General features: G+C 38.8%; 2 protein-coding genes across 3 annotated transcripts; one reads left to right on the top strand and one right to left on the bottom strand.

The window, feature by feature from the left end:
- Positions 1-489: 489 nt before the first annotated feature.
- Positions 490-5,014, bottom strand: LOC143465207 (membrane-associated progesterone receptor component 1-like). 2 transcript variants are annotated; one of them, XM_076963406.1, is made up of 5 exons: positions 4,812-5,014; positions 3,772-3,937; positions 3,257-3,412; positions 1,022-1,157; positions 490-917 (listed from the first exon to the last, which is right to left on the bottom strand). In XM_076963406.1, the coding sequence occupies exons 1-4, from the start codon at positions 4,932-4,934 to the stop codon at positions 1,051-1,053; spliced, it is 552 nt and encodes a 183-aa protein (XP_076819521.1). In that variant the 5' UTR covers positions 4,935-5,014; the 3' UTR covers positions 490-917; positions 1,022-1,050. The 2 variants fall into 2 exon arrangements, with proteins under 2 accessions (XP_076819521.1, XP_076819515.1); XM_076963400.1 differs by having other exon boundaries at positions 490-1,157; positions 4,812-5,013.
- Positions 5,015-9,802: 4,788 nt separating this feature from the next.
- Positions 9,803-13,893, top strand: LOC143446941 (nucleoporin p58/p45-like). Its single transcript, XM_076946817.1, has 12 exons — positions 9,803-10,004; positions 10,958-11,079; positions 11,203-11,325; positions 11,414-11,630; positions 11,711-11,842; positions 11,902-12,024; positions 12,102-12,220; positions 12,289-12,371; positions 12,470-12,563; positions 12,636-12,791; positions 13,439-13,600; positions 13,669-13,893. Exons 1-12 carry the CDS (start codon positions 9,952-9,954, stop codon positions 13,824-13,826), a joined length of 1,542 nt encoding a protein of 513 aa, XP_076802932.1. The 5' UTR covers positions 9,803-9,951; the 3' UTR covers positions 13,827-13,893.
- The last annotated feature ends 12 nt before the right edge of the window (positions 13,894-13,905 follow it).

Genomic DNA, 13,905 nt, shown 5'->3' with positions numbered 1-13,905 from the left:
ATAAGGATAATTCAGGCCAGCGTGGTCCAACTGCAGGCCCGCGGGCCAAAGTTGGCCCGCGAGCACCGATTTTTTGGCCCACGAACTGATAGTCGCTATTGTCGAGGAAGAACCTCGACCGCAGATGTCACATTGATCAGCATTTAATAGCTAAGTAGCTAAATAGCTAAGCTCTTCAGTTCTAATTTAAAAACATTGGCCCGCAAGATAAAAAAGTTTTCTGATTTTGGCCCGCGATGAAAAGAAGTTGGACCATGCTGATTCAGGCCATTACGAACTTACTCAGGTGATAAAATTATTCTTCTACTGATGCTAACAGCGCCCCCTGTTGGAAACATACAAAAATCTCAAGCAGTCTGAGAAAAACCCACTCCAAGTTGTGACGTAGGCTACTACTATCAGATGTAAACGACATCCATGAAAACCCCAAATCTCTGGCTGAGGAATGAAAACAAGCCTGAAAATACTTTTGATGAAAGACTCTAAACATTTAGTTGGTCCCACAATGAAATACTTTATTGCAGTAACTGTGACGTGCTTAAATTCAAATGTACGTTTAAAATCTTCCCACAAAGGATTGACAGAACAAATAACTTGAATTAGAGAATCTATTGTTTCAAAAACACTTAATGATGTTGGTTCATGTACTATATACATTTCTGTCATTGCTACGTTGCATTTCACTATTTACACATTGAGTACAATACAACCATCAGAAGCCAGATCGCACATAAAGCAAGATGGCGGCTTAAACACAAGGCTGTGATCAGCAGATTAGCCAACTGGGCATCAAATTACAACCACACACAAAGAAAATCAAGTCAGATTCACAACTGCGTAATGGCAACTTCAGTATAATAATATTTACATACCATCTCTGCATCTAATGCAACGGTCGGTTTCCGACAGATTTGAATCTACAAAGTCGAATGATCTTAGGACTTGCGCAATTAAAAACTTCAATGCTAATATCATAAGGACACGTTCAGTGTAAATCTGTAAGAGGCTGTGTGAAAATTACCCAACAGCATTGTCTGGTATGTCTTGGGATTAGTCGTCCTTATTTTTCTCCTTGTCGGCTTCACTCTCACTTAAGTCCGAGTAGTCTGTCGGCTCCTCTCCTGGCTTCAGAAGCTTTCCAATGAAATCATATTTCTCTGAAGAAAGAAAAGTTACAAATTGAACTAAAAATGCAATAAACGTTCTGTGGTTTATAACTGGATTAAGTAAGAAAATAACAAGGCAGGGAAGCATAGCCTTGAACTTCATGAGTAAATGCTGAAAAGTGCAATAAAATTTTCATTCTGTGATTTTTATTGAAGAAGTTCTTCCAGAACAACAATAAAATCAATTATGACAAAATGCTAAATTCTGGGTCCAATAATATAAAACTACATACTTCCTAACTTTGAGAAAATAAAAAGATCGGAGTTTGCCAAAAAGTAAATCACAAAAACATAAATCGGCCTACACTATTCCAAACACTGAAAGAGAAAAACAGGTGTTTTATAATTGCAAAATATCAAACCAGACAATATCCAACAGGACAATGGCAACCCGAATTTTTCCAAACAACAAAATAACCTAATTGTGATTTGTCAATCAATAATTACATGTGAGGGGCGCTGTAGCAGTGTTAGCCTACAAAGCTTCAAAATCTGCGAATCATATCTGATGTTGCAGATTTCCCATTTTTAACTCCAAATACAATAAATTAGTTTTTTTTCCTTTTATGTTTTTACGCTGTTTTGGAGACTTTTTCCTTAAGGAAATTTGTTTACCAAGTTACCTTTAAACCACAGAAAGGTTTATACCAGGGGTGGGCAAATTTGTTCAATGAAAGAGTCACTTGCGGGAAAATATAAACACCAGCGAGCCGCAAAATCAGTAATGATTATCAATTTGGTTATTATACTATTACAGTAGTAGTCATTTTGGGATATTACTTTTTAACTAAAAGACCCATAAAAACATGTTGGTGAGGTGCATTTTGACAACCTTTGCCATAGAGTATAGAATCTATACCTGAAAACAATGTCGGAATCGATGTCTAGTGTTACGTCATAAACGAAATCCTGGCCTAAATAAAGAAAAACTACACAGAAACTTTCATAAACGGTACTCTTGGTAGCCTTTCCATTTTTTGGAATTTTACGATTCGACTAGAAGAGCCACAAAAAACATGCCGGAGAGCCGCATGCGGCTCGCGAGCCGCAGTTTTCCCACGTCTGGTTTATACAGTGAGTGTAGTCATAAGATGTCCATGAATTCACAGCACGTTTTAATTGCCCCTGATCAGCTTTTGTGAGGTCACAATAAATCGTAACGTAAAAGGAAAAAAGGTCACAGCACGAAAAGCTGAGTGCATGTTGACAACACAATGAGAACCTGATCATGATTTATGACTATGACCCGTTGTTTCCATTTTTAAACAAGATGTACATTGTTAGAATTTCTCGTGAACCTTTTTCTGACACTTGCTACTATTTTATCCTCTGAGCAGTTGTGTGGTTTATTGTGGAATGATAAAACAAGTCAGTAATTGAAATACATTTATAAATAAATTAGATTGTTTTAAGCCTTTTTCCGTAATTTAGCATCAATTTAAAGTTTTCATCTGGCAGCCTTGGTTAATGTGGGACTAAAAGAATTTTGAGCACAAATCTTGTTCATGAAATAGCGTAACAATGAAGACCACACAGCCTTGGTCATTGCTTAACAGAGTCAGGTACAGAAAACCTCTGCTTGCTACCGAGCTTTATATTGGTCCCATCTTGTTTAAGTGCATGAATTCTTACTACTGCAAGATATTCGAAAACATTTGAGTGACAAACAAAACTTTGGCACGCACAATGTCACTCTGTAAAGCAGGCATGCACAACTCAAAACAGTACACGGGCCGTTTTAAGGAAAAAATATTTTTCGCGGGCCGCGTGCTAACGTTGTTGTAACTAACGTGTAGCCTACTTTATATAATGTGACCGATTAACCGTCGAATAAGAGATAATGAGCGAAATCACGGAATATCTCGCGGGCCGCAGGAAAAGGTTTCGCGGGCCGCATGCGGCCCGCGGGCCGTATGTTGTGCATGCCTGCTGTAAAGACAATGCAACCATAAAAAGTTCTGGTACTGGCTGGCATTTACATTTTATATGGTGAAAAATGTTATATAAATGATCTGAGCTCTGCCTGATTAGTTGTAGCAGGCCACCTTACATCATTCTTTTACTATGCTCTTATAATTGCACCAACCAACCTGAAAATTGCATTTCCCATTCCTGCACACTTTCCATTTCCATCGAGTTGAGGTCAGAGATGTCGTCATACTCATCTTTAATGGCATCCTTGTCCAGTCGAAATGTAGCGAGTCCACGAGAAGCGTCTCTACCGGCAAAAATACCGTATGGGCCTTCTACAAAATTTTTAGGACACATTAGAAAAATTGTTAATAAGCTCAAGCAAATTTTTCTTAAATTGTAAGAACTTTTCTCGTCAAAACAATTACGCTTAATGCATTTTATTGTCTGGTACTGCAAGCAGATAAAGCACAGAACAGGGTTAAAAGTGGCCAACTTAACAAGATTAATTGACTGTACACTTGCAGGCTGCATTGTAGGTCAATTCAATTATTCATTGCTTGACTTCTTTTATTTTTGCAACATGCAACCAGCAACTATGAAACACAATACGACTGCTTGCTGAAAGATCTGCATAATATTGTGCATGAAAGTACAGAATTTCTCCAGAATACGAGATAAAATTATCACAAACCTGGTCCATAGAATCTTTTTCCTCTGGTAACATCGAAAACCTTTCCATTAACAGCAATCAATATCCTGCCTTCATTTTTTATGCCGTCGTATTCTTTAAGTTCGGCGACGGTCATATCCTGTTTCTTCAAAGTGGGCAACTGGGGTTCTGGAGGGGGTCCGGGGTCCTGCCATTAATTTGAAAACAACTTGAATTTTTAATTTGAACAACTAATTTGAAAACTTCATTTCATAAAATTTTAAAATGACATCATTTAACAGCCGAGTCCATCGTGCCGCTACAAACATTTCAATTTCAAGGTGGTAAATACAGTATATATTGTTTACTTCTGTATTGGCTGCATTGTGCTGCAACTATGGTAAGTACCACAACGAAAAGTCATTTTATAAATGCATGGCTTATAACAAATTTCAAGGTGCGAGTTGATCACATGATCACTAGTTGTAACTAACCAACAGGAGTGCAACAAATTCATTGCTATTGTACTCAACGAATATTTCTGTAACCCCTGCATAATACAGTGCAATCAATACAGTGTCATGTTCAAATTCAGCAAATGAAAGGAATAAATTTCTATCAAAACAGTTGATATTGCTCATAGCAGTTAACCATATTTGCATTGCAACTAATTCTGATAGTTTCTGTTACATACACTGCTATTTGGTCTCAAAATGCTATAGAGCAAATGCATGCAAAGCCTATAATATTGATCAAAAAGAAGTTAACAACATTGTGCAGATACACAGAGGTATGAACAACTACAAAAAATCTTTTAACAACAGTGCATGGGAAAAGTTAATATACTTCCACTGTTTGTGAATGGAATCAAAAAAACGTTCAGATTAAACATAGTACATGGTGGTTACATCTATACACTGTATATATCAGGGGTGGGCAAATTGCGGCTCGCTGGTGTTTATAGTTTTCCGCAAGTGACTTTTTCATTGAACAAGTTTGCTCACCCCTGGTATATATCACACCGTATATGAAAAGTCTAAGCTGTTTATGCTACTTTAGATATATATGGTTCTTTTTTTTACATCGTTGTTTGGCTTCAAAATTTTGTAAAGCAAATACAAGCAGACAGCCAGCAAGCCAAGATTGAGGGGGCTTGTAAAAATACTTTGTAGCATTCCCATCTCTTCTGTTTCTTCCACCACCATCACTTAGAGTTGTTAAAATATAAATTATCAACAATCTATTCACTTAAATATAAAAACAGATTTTATAAAAGCAGTCTTGCCTGCATAAATACGAAGTATTCTTTGGAATTTAATCACAAATAAACAACTGGAGGCGTTGTACTCTTTCCTATTTAAACAACATAAAAAACCAAAGAATAAAGTAAATTTGCAGTTGCCATGGTATCAATGTAGTTGCACTAAGACATGCATTAGATCCATGCCAAGCTGACGTCTATAGTGGAAAGCATGGCACCTGCGAGATTTGAGCACTATGCTTGTTGCACCCGAACATCAACTTCAGGGAAAGGTGTAATCTCTAAAAAAGTCTGTTTTACATTTTTCACTTCCTACGCAATGTCTTGTTTTCAGAAATTGTGTATTTACCGCAGACAAAACGTGGCCCACAGATTGGGGAATTTAGCCTACGGAACTGCAAAATGTAGGTGAGGCGCTATTTTAGCCGTTTTGCACCATGATTTTGGCCGCCCTTAACTCATGGGTAACTTATCTGGAAGACTCCCTGTATAGAATGGCCAATGCAGACCAGAATATGTGCAGCTGTGTGAATGCAGTAATTTAGGTTGTATTTACTTCTACTTGATTACTTAAAACTTGATATGCAAAACCAAATTAGCCTTCCTAACGCGTCGCAGATAACATGCTTCGCTGACCATGAATCTAGACGTCATAGAAAAACAAAAAGTATTAATTGTTACCATAAGAACTGACACAAAGGCAAGCTTGGGCTGATTGTGGAAGCGTTGCACTTTCCGATAATATCTCAAGGGTGCAACATAATGCTCCTGGTCCATTTTGCAGTTTGCTTGGCTATACTTAACTTTCCTCAGTCCAAGGATAACAATGCGATAGCCTACTATGCAACAAGCTTAGGTCATACACTTTGAAAATTTGCACTATCATTTTTTAGTTTGGCCCTCTCAAACCAGGACTGCAGAGTATGGCTGTTTTCAGCAAGAAATTGTGTGTGCTAAACAACCAAATATGATAAGTGCGTGTGTGCAATTACACAGTGATATAACCAGTTTGACCAATTAAATTAATTAAAAACTGAGTTTGCACAAGTTCTGTCCAAGTGATTAAGTGCAAAATTATGCACCTAAAATGGGATACTGTAGCTCATGTTAAGCAGTATTGAATTGAACCTATGCCAAACTTTGCAGTCTGGTCAGATCCGCAAGCCAGACCAAGTAGTATGATGGTTGTCGACGAGAAAGACCAAAGACTTAATTTTGGTGTGATCTGTAGTGGAAAGTGGCACCTGGATGCCTGGTATTCACCAACATGCAATTTCCAGTCGGAGACATGATGGCGTGCACTGAAGGCTCAATTCTTATTGTATTTATTATGAATTATACTGTTTTTCATGAGCTTCTTGGTGAGAGTCCACCCGTTCTCACTCTTCGCTGCACTTAAGGTGCGTTATTTTGCTCTTAATGACTAGGACAGAACTTCAGTTCTCACCGAAGTGCTCCAAACTTTTATTGTGTCTGAGCATTTTTGCACACCGCACTTTTAGTTGTTTGGCACACCCAAGATCTTGCCGAAAACGGCCATACTCTGCAGTCGGCAAGCGACAAGCCAGTTTGAAAGCTTGTTGTTTTTGGGTGAGATATCCCCCGTGAAAAATATTAAAATGTTAAACTATTGTTAAATTATGTAGGCCTACCTGCAATTAATTTTAATCCCCACACACTTAGGCCTAGTTTAAACTTTCTAACCTGGGCAACAAGCATTTCTCTCCAGGCCAGACTGTATGATAGGTTCAAAGGTCAGTTTAGATTTCTGCATTAACATTTTAACATGGTGGCAATGTGTTATTATACCGGTAGCTATATAGGAGTCGGACTGGTACAGCCTAGGTCTGGAGGCATTGGTTTTTGACGACTCTGTTATGCTGCATTTACTAGATTATTTAAATAACTGCTGCCTTGCCTTGCGCAGTTTAATCGCTACTTCAACATTACGTGGGACGAAAGTAAACTTCGAGAAGTTCGAGCACGTTCTCACTTCTCAAACATGGTCTAACAGCCCATAGGCCAGTCCTATTTGTATATCTCCATTTGCCGCTGACTCATCATCGATAAGGGCTGCCATTAAAAGGCGGAATTCCGTAATTAACCTCATTGAATGAGCACACAGAAAAATGGTTATGAACTTTTACCAGTGCATTTATTTACATAAGTAAATTCTGCGTCGATAAAAGAATTTTAGAGTTATATTGTTTATTTTTACACGGTCGGCTTTCAAGTACAGGTCTATTTACTTAATGATTTGCTTATCATTAAAAAGTAGCATTTGCATAATCTAAACAAGAAAAAAATGCAGTTTTGCTTAAATCACTCTGGGTTTTGTTACGAGCGAAGATCGATAAATAACTGGACTAATAAAAAAGAAAAACAACGAAAAAATATTTGGCTTAACAACCACAGTGTGAAACTAGAAATGAACTTAGATCTTTAAACAGATTTGAGAGAATATTTTGACAAACAATACAGGAACCAGTACGGCGAACTAAGAGCAGTGGGAAAGATGGTTTGCTGGCTTCGTTTTACGGGGTGCGATTAAGTCACTAAGTCTTACTAGACCGACATTGGCGCGATGAAGGCAGTGTCCTAATTTAAAAATCTGTTGCTTGACTCCATCTGACTACAGAAGGTCGTCAACTTAAAGTACTTGACAGCTAAAATAAAATATTAAAATACAATTTAAAAAAACGCTGGACTTTTAAGCACATTTTAGCTTTTCTCACTGACGCAGATTTGAACACTAAATTCCCTGACATGTCAGGGAAAATCCTGACGTATGGCAACCCTAGACTAGAGACCATTATAATACGTTCCATTTTTCCGAAATCAAACCAAGTTTGAACTATTGAAGGCAATGAGGTAAGCATCCAAACCGGAGTCGAAACTTTTTCAACAACAACTAATAGGTGTGGTAACTTCACGGAGAAGTAATGAAACCATGTTTTTGATTATTAAGGTTTGATCTATCACAGACTACCACTATAGGCCTACCTACACATGAATTAAAATTTTTCTATGCTTCAGTTTACTTGATCTACTAAGCAGTAGTTACTCTTTAGATTTTTTTTAGCTATTGCTGTGCAACTTGGACAGTGTAGTTGAAAGGAATAATAACGGCAATTAGCATAAATACGTATGCGGATTAAGTTTTGCAAACTTTCATTTTGGCAGTTCTACTCCGGTTTACGTTCGCATTGAACGCATACATTACTCTGTTGCTGGCTCAGGTTCAGCAAGTTTGTGATAAGATAAGTTTTTACGGTTTGCTCCTGGTTGAAATTTCATATTGCGTCCAAGTGAGATTTTAGAATTAGGTGATATTTTTATCAGGTTAACTAATGAATCTATTCTGCTGAATTGTTATTTCAATCTCAATAATACCCCAACACCTGAGCGCTGGACACTTGGGCGCACAACATCGTCCTTATACGGCCCTCTTCAGCTCCATTGCCTAACTACCGAACTAGCTCAACACAAACCTGAAATTTAATTAGAAGCCATATATTGGAGAGACAGCTCGCACCAGCTTCTATGTAGCCTACCTCCATAATTCACAGCTTGTCCAAAGCCTACATATCCTATGTCTGTTGAAAAAGAAGAAGCCTAGAATTAACTACGAGCGCAGGGCGTCAGGCTCCTTTATAGGCTAACCGCACAACGTACAGTGAAACAATGAAGACCACAGAAAAGGGTGGTAACCTTTGTCCATTAAGCAAACAATGAACTGCGCAGTAATTTGCAATAATTTATTCAGTTTTATCAAAATGGGTTTGGCAAGTCCCGCGTTTTTCTAACTGTTGTAACGTTTCATACAATTGCCGCGGTTCCTGCTGACCTATAAAAAGATGATTACACTAGATGTGAATTAACGACGACGATCATGTTATGCAGGTCAAGCGTCTACAAAACAAACACTATCAAAATATAGGACGGGTCAGATAGAGTCTCTTTTACTTTAATGCAGCAATTCCTGCTGACAGCGATGAAGAAAATTAAAAATGTAAAGTAAATTTAAATATCGACATAAGTTTTTGTGATAGTATCCCAATCTTTGTTCTTGGACTAAGAAAAATCTTTGCACGACTTAAACTCCGCGATGATTTCTTACCGCTTGAGCCTCGATTATCGAGTTTGTCTTTGTCCTAGTTTCGATGGTTGGCCTATTGCCCAAATATAGGCTGTTCATTAGCACCACTAAACAGGACCAAACATCGTTCATACCTCGGTCAAGGGTATTACAATGGTAGCGCAACTGGGAATAGGACCCGGTGTACAGCTAAAACCTGCCCTTAAAAAAGCCATTAATTCAAACTCAATTATGGTTTTGACACAGCAGAAAAAAAGCCGTAGCCTGACCAGCGGTTAGCGCAGTTGGCCGAGTTTGGATAACGAATACTCTGTCTTTCATTTTTTCTTTGGACTGAGCTACCGGCAGTTCTTTCCAACAAGACAAGAGGTTTGACGGGTATAAATACGGTTGACTGCTGAGTACAATAAAGTTATTTGTTTGCTTTTATAGCTATTTTTTTGCACTACAACGGTTTCGAATGTTTACGAGCCAAAGCGCTCCAACAGCTCCGCCAACGTGCGGACAACATGTATTGAATACGTATGGTTCAGGTTACATTGTATGACGTTGGCACAAGGAAAAATGTTTCTATGCCATTTTTCTGACTTCTTTTGATAAAGGCGAACAAAGGGACCTTTAGAAAGCAACAACATCATATTTGTTCTCGCTGTGTTAATTGCCATAATTGTGGTTTAGAAATGATGGTGGCGCCAAAGTGCACGGTGAAAATAATTTCAGGTGATAGAAACTTGCGCACTTGCATCAAATAAGCTTAAAACATTATTCAAAGCCCGTGATATAAGATTATTTTCCATGATGCTTGTATAGCAGACTTCGTGGCGTGTAATGCATTTGAACTGTGTTTAATTAAAAGTAACTCATGGCTTTTGGTGGATTTGGTTCGGGATCTACAGGTTCTGGCTTCAGTTTAAAGTGAGTGTTGTGATTGTGACATAAATATAAAATAGCCATGTCTAGTACACAATTGCACAACCGCAGGATGCTTTTGTATACTATACTCCAGCTACTCAAATTATCACGTCATCTGGTTGTGCACTTGTATACTAGACCCAAATAGCCTTTGTCAGTTTGTGTCCATAATAAAAACTAGACTAGAAAGTGTGGTACGTGCACGAACGTGACTTGCCAACTTGTCCGCCAACCTTTTGCACATTCACGCTAACTTATGACAAACCTACCTTGCAAAGTACATTGCTAGGAATCATGGATTTAGTTGACGACATCAAACCAAAGTTTGTGTCCCTGCACACACAATTTCTAGTCGAAAACTGCCCTTCTTCCCTTTCGGGCCTATTTAAATGTGTCACCTGATGTAACATTTATAGCTTACAGTTGGTAAAAGTTCATAGTGCCAAGTGTGGCGCCTTTGTGCATGAGACGAGAACCATTTTTTTGCTCTCCGCAGTCAGTGGTGAAAATTAAACAATGTGATATAACTCATTCATAAACTTGCCAAACTTTTTAATCTTCGCTCCGATTTATAATAAAACACAAGTTTGGTTGATTAAAGACCAATGACGTTCAATGTATTGTTGACGATATGTGCACACCATTATTTGTGTGCTGTGTGCGTGATTGTGTGTTTATTTATATTAAGTTGAATCTCAAACAGCCCATAGTGGAAAGCATGACATCTGCACCCTCAAGATTTTTCAAGACTTTGCTAAGTTTGCTGCGCTCGAGTGAACACGAGGGCCTACAGGCTTTTGTGTTTATTGCAGAGTGCAGACTGCATAGTTACACCATGTTGCAAACCGATTTTACCCGTCCTGGACTCGAAAAGTTCCATGCTTTTCAGCCTGGCGAACAACCACTTAGCCTTGCTATGATGGAGTTAACTGTGTGCTATGATCTGTACCTTGCAGAGGTCCTGCCACCACAACACAGTCCACATTTAGTGGATTTGGCTCAACAAGTTTATCTGCATCTAAACCTTTGGGCACTGGATTGACTTTGACGACTTCACGGAGCGCTACTTCATCTGCTGGTTATTTTCTATTTTTTTGAACATTTTACATGACATATCAAAACCTTACTTATGCTCATAGTAATTGAAGGATCTGGAGTTAAAAATAGTTTCTAGGTATCAAGGGGTGCTTGTCATTTGTAGGATTTTCATTTGGTCTTGGTCTAGCTTCCAGTGGCAACACATCAACGACGACAACATCGTTTAGCAGCGGCATGTTTGGAGCTAAAAGTTCTGCACCTGCACCTAGTGCTGGCCTTGGATTTGGTAACGATGAAATTTTCTAAAGTACACAACATAAATTAGCAAAATAACTATGCGTTATACTCTCTCAACATGAAAATCCCCATCTCAGGATTGACAAGTTCGGCCACAAGCAGTGCAAGCATCTCGCAACCTGTAAACTTACTGAGTCAGACTCAAAGCAAACCAGAGTTTAAAGGTCTTGGCGGTGTCGATTTGTCCTCAAGCTCGACAGCAAATGGGAATGGAAACAAGAACAGCACTGTCAGCCAGGCGGTGAAGGATCAGGCTGTTCCTGATGAAATCTGCAAGGACGTTCAAGCGTTTGAGTGCGTCATGTTGTTCATAAAAGCACCATTATGATGTCATCATTGCACTGTTATGGTGTGCATTGTATTGTTTTCTCCAGAAAATATGTCGCAAAGCAAAGGGAAGAAAGCAACAAAGTCGGACAATTTTCTGTTCACTCACTTCACAAAATCAACGAAGAAATCAACAGTGTCAGTGTCGCTTTGGCAACAATCTCCTCCTCAATGCAAAGGTAGAAAATCAATGTCATTGTCTTCAATTGATCTTCTTTATCGAATTGTTTATTCCCAGGAACAAGGCTGCGGTTGAAAAATTGCGCGAAGTGTTTGGGAAGCAATTGAAGCACGCTGAGATGGCACAGCAAACTCACAATACTCCGTCAACCTTACAACATGACAATGTTGCTCCGATAAGGTGAAATCATCTATCTCGTGTTGCTTTGTGCTATCTTCGAAAGTATTGGACAATTCGTTTTGTTCTCACCGATTCAGGTATTTCGTGGATTTGGTCACTGAGTTTGGAGACAGCATGAAGCTTTATCGACTTCAAATTGACGAGCTTGAAAATCACCTTCATACGTTATCACAGAGTCACTTTCTTACTCCACAAGGTAAATGTTTATCGGCCTTTCAGGTATAGTCAAGCAAAAGCTCATAACATTTCTCATTTCTGACTCAGACATATCAAGTGCTCTCTTGAAGACACAGGAAACTTTTGTCATCCTCGCCTCCAACCTGCATTCCGTTCATGATAATGTTAAAGTGAGTTTGTTAGGTAAATGTCGACAAATTAAACTTCTAAACACCTGAGCAATGCAACACAATGTTTCTGATGCTTATACTGTTCCATTTCTTTTCAGCATTTGAAAGAACAATATCTGGCGTATAGAAGAGTTGTGCACGGGGACTCTACCGATATTTTTCATCTCCATGATAAGGAGAATCAGTCTAGCAGTGAGTAGTGAGATGTATTTGCTTGGAGGAGATGTTCACTTTATTTGCATGACTGGATCCTTTCTTCACCAGGTTTGCAGAAAACATCCATAAAAGGTCCGGCACCTTTTCAAAATCTGAGCAATGTGGCAGCACTGGCCATGGCATCGATGCTGCAGCCACAACAGCAGACAGTGCAGCAAGCTCCCCCACAGCAAGGCTTCATGAAATCTTCATTTGGCCTGGGTGGTACGTAAAGTGTTCAATACAGTAATGCCCTTGTTTTGTCCTGCTTATTTTACTTCTTGTGCGGTGATAAAAAGATCACATTTGTTACTCTAAAAGCAGTTATGGTGTCGAATGTAACATTGGTAATGCACCACTATTAAAGCCAATTAGGCATAGTAACCTTGATATTGTCTGCCAAGCTAGGTCATCTTATAATAGTGCGGCCCTTCTGTTGTCAAGTTTCACTTGTCCATCTGCTCTAGCTTAACTTTGCGCAATTGTTTTCATGATTCGCATTACATTTGTGTTTTGTCTTAACTGGAAGTTCATGACATTGTTGACTCGGTTTCTAGAATGTATGCACTAGAGAGTTTTAAGATGAAGAGGCATTAAAACATACATCGCAATACTAATGTTGGTCATTTCTAGTTTATAGTAACCATTATTTTGACAAACATAGACATGACAAGCGTTATTTATGTCTTGAGGAACACAACAACACTGCCAGTAGTTGCGTACAAAAAGTTTTCATAATAGAGTATTTGCCAAGACCGTTAAAGTTATTGACCGAGTTGGCAAGCTTTCATTACTGCAGTAAAGTTTTGTTTGCGTACTTTGTCATGAAATTCAGCGAAATTCAAATATTATAATTTGTTTCACCCAATCAGGTGGTAGCAGTGGGTTGTTTGGTTCCACCAGCACTGCCTCCGGTGGATTATTTGCGCCAAAACCTGCTGCGAGCACATCTAACCTATTTGGAAGTTCAACTTCGAACAATTCCAACATTAAGCTGGGATCGTCGAATCCACTTAAACCAACCTTGAGTGCAGGTAAAGAATGGTTGAAGCTGTTTTTTTTTTATGAGAAGTGAGAACTACAACTAGTACTTTGCACTTAGGATTTAACAAATCATCCAGTGGAAATGTGTTTTTTGGAAGCAATCAGACCTTCAACTCCGCAGCTGGCGTCACTTTTGGTGGCTCGGCGAGTCGACCAGCCATGCAACTGAAGCTCGGTGAAGTCCCAGTAAACAACAAACGAAACAAAAACAAATAAGGCCTTTCCTTTGTTCCATTTTTCTGTCCTGGCAAGCGCGATAACGAATTAAAATACCACACACTTGGTCAAAGATGTT

This window comes from Clavelina lepadiformis, chromosome 1 (genome assembly GCF_947623445.1).
Source record: "Clavelina lepadiformis chromosome 1, kaClaLepa1.1, whole genome shotgun sequence".
NCBI lineage: Eukaryota > Metazoa > Chordata > Ascidiacea > Aplousobranchia > Clavelinidae > Clavelina > Clavelina lepadiformis.
The sequence above is the reverse complement of the archived record's forward strand: the minus strand, read 5'-3'. Positions and strand labels throughout refer to the sequence as shown.

What these genes read in the sequence shown, in the direction of transcription:
- LOC143465207 (XM_076963406.1), bottom strand. Translation starts at nt 4,934, where the DNA reads ATGGTGGTGGAAGAAACAGAAGAGATGGGAATGCTACAAAGTATTTTT. An exon ending in AAAAAGATTCTATGGACCAG is followed by an intron (nt 3,413 to 3,771) that starts GTTTGTGATAAT and finishes AAAATTTTGTAG; the next exon opens with AAGGCCCATACGGTATTTTT. An exon ending in ATGGGAAATGCAATTTTCAG is followed by an intron (nt 1,158 to 3,256) that starts GTTGGTTGGTGC and finishes TTCTTTCTTCAG; the next exon opens with AGAAATATGATTTCATTGGA.
- LOC143446941 (XM_076946817.1), top strand. Translation starts at nt 9,952, where the DNA reads ATGGCTTTTGGTGGATTTGGTTCGGGATCTACAGGTTCTGGCTTCAGT. An exon ending in GAGCGCTACTTCATCTGCTG is followed by an intron (nt 11,080 to 11,202) that starts GTTATTTTCTAT and finishes TGTCATTTGTAG; the next exon opens with GATTTTCATTTGGTCTTGGT. An exon ending in AAGGACGTTCAAGCGTTTGA is followed by an intron (nt 11,631 to 11,710) that starts GTGCGTCATGTT and finishes TGTTTTCTCCAG; the next exon opens with AAAATATGTCGCAAAGCAAA.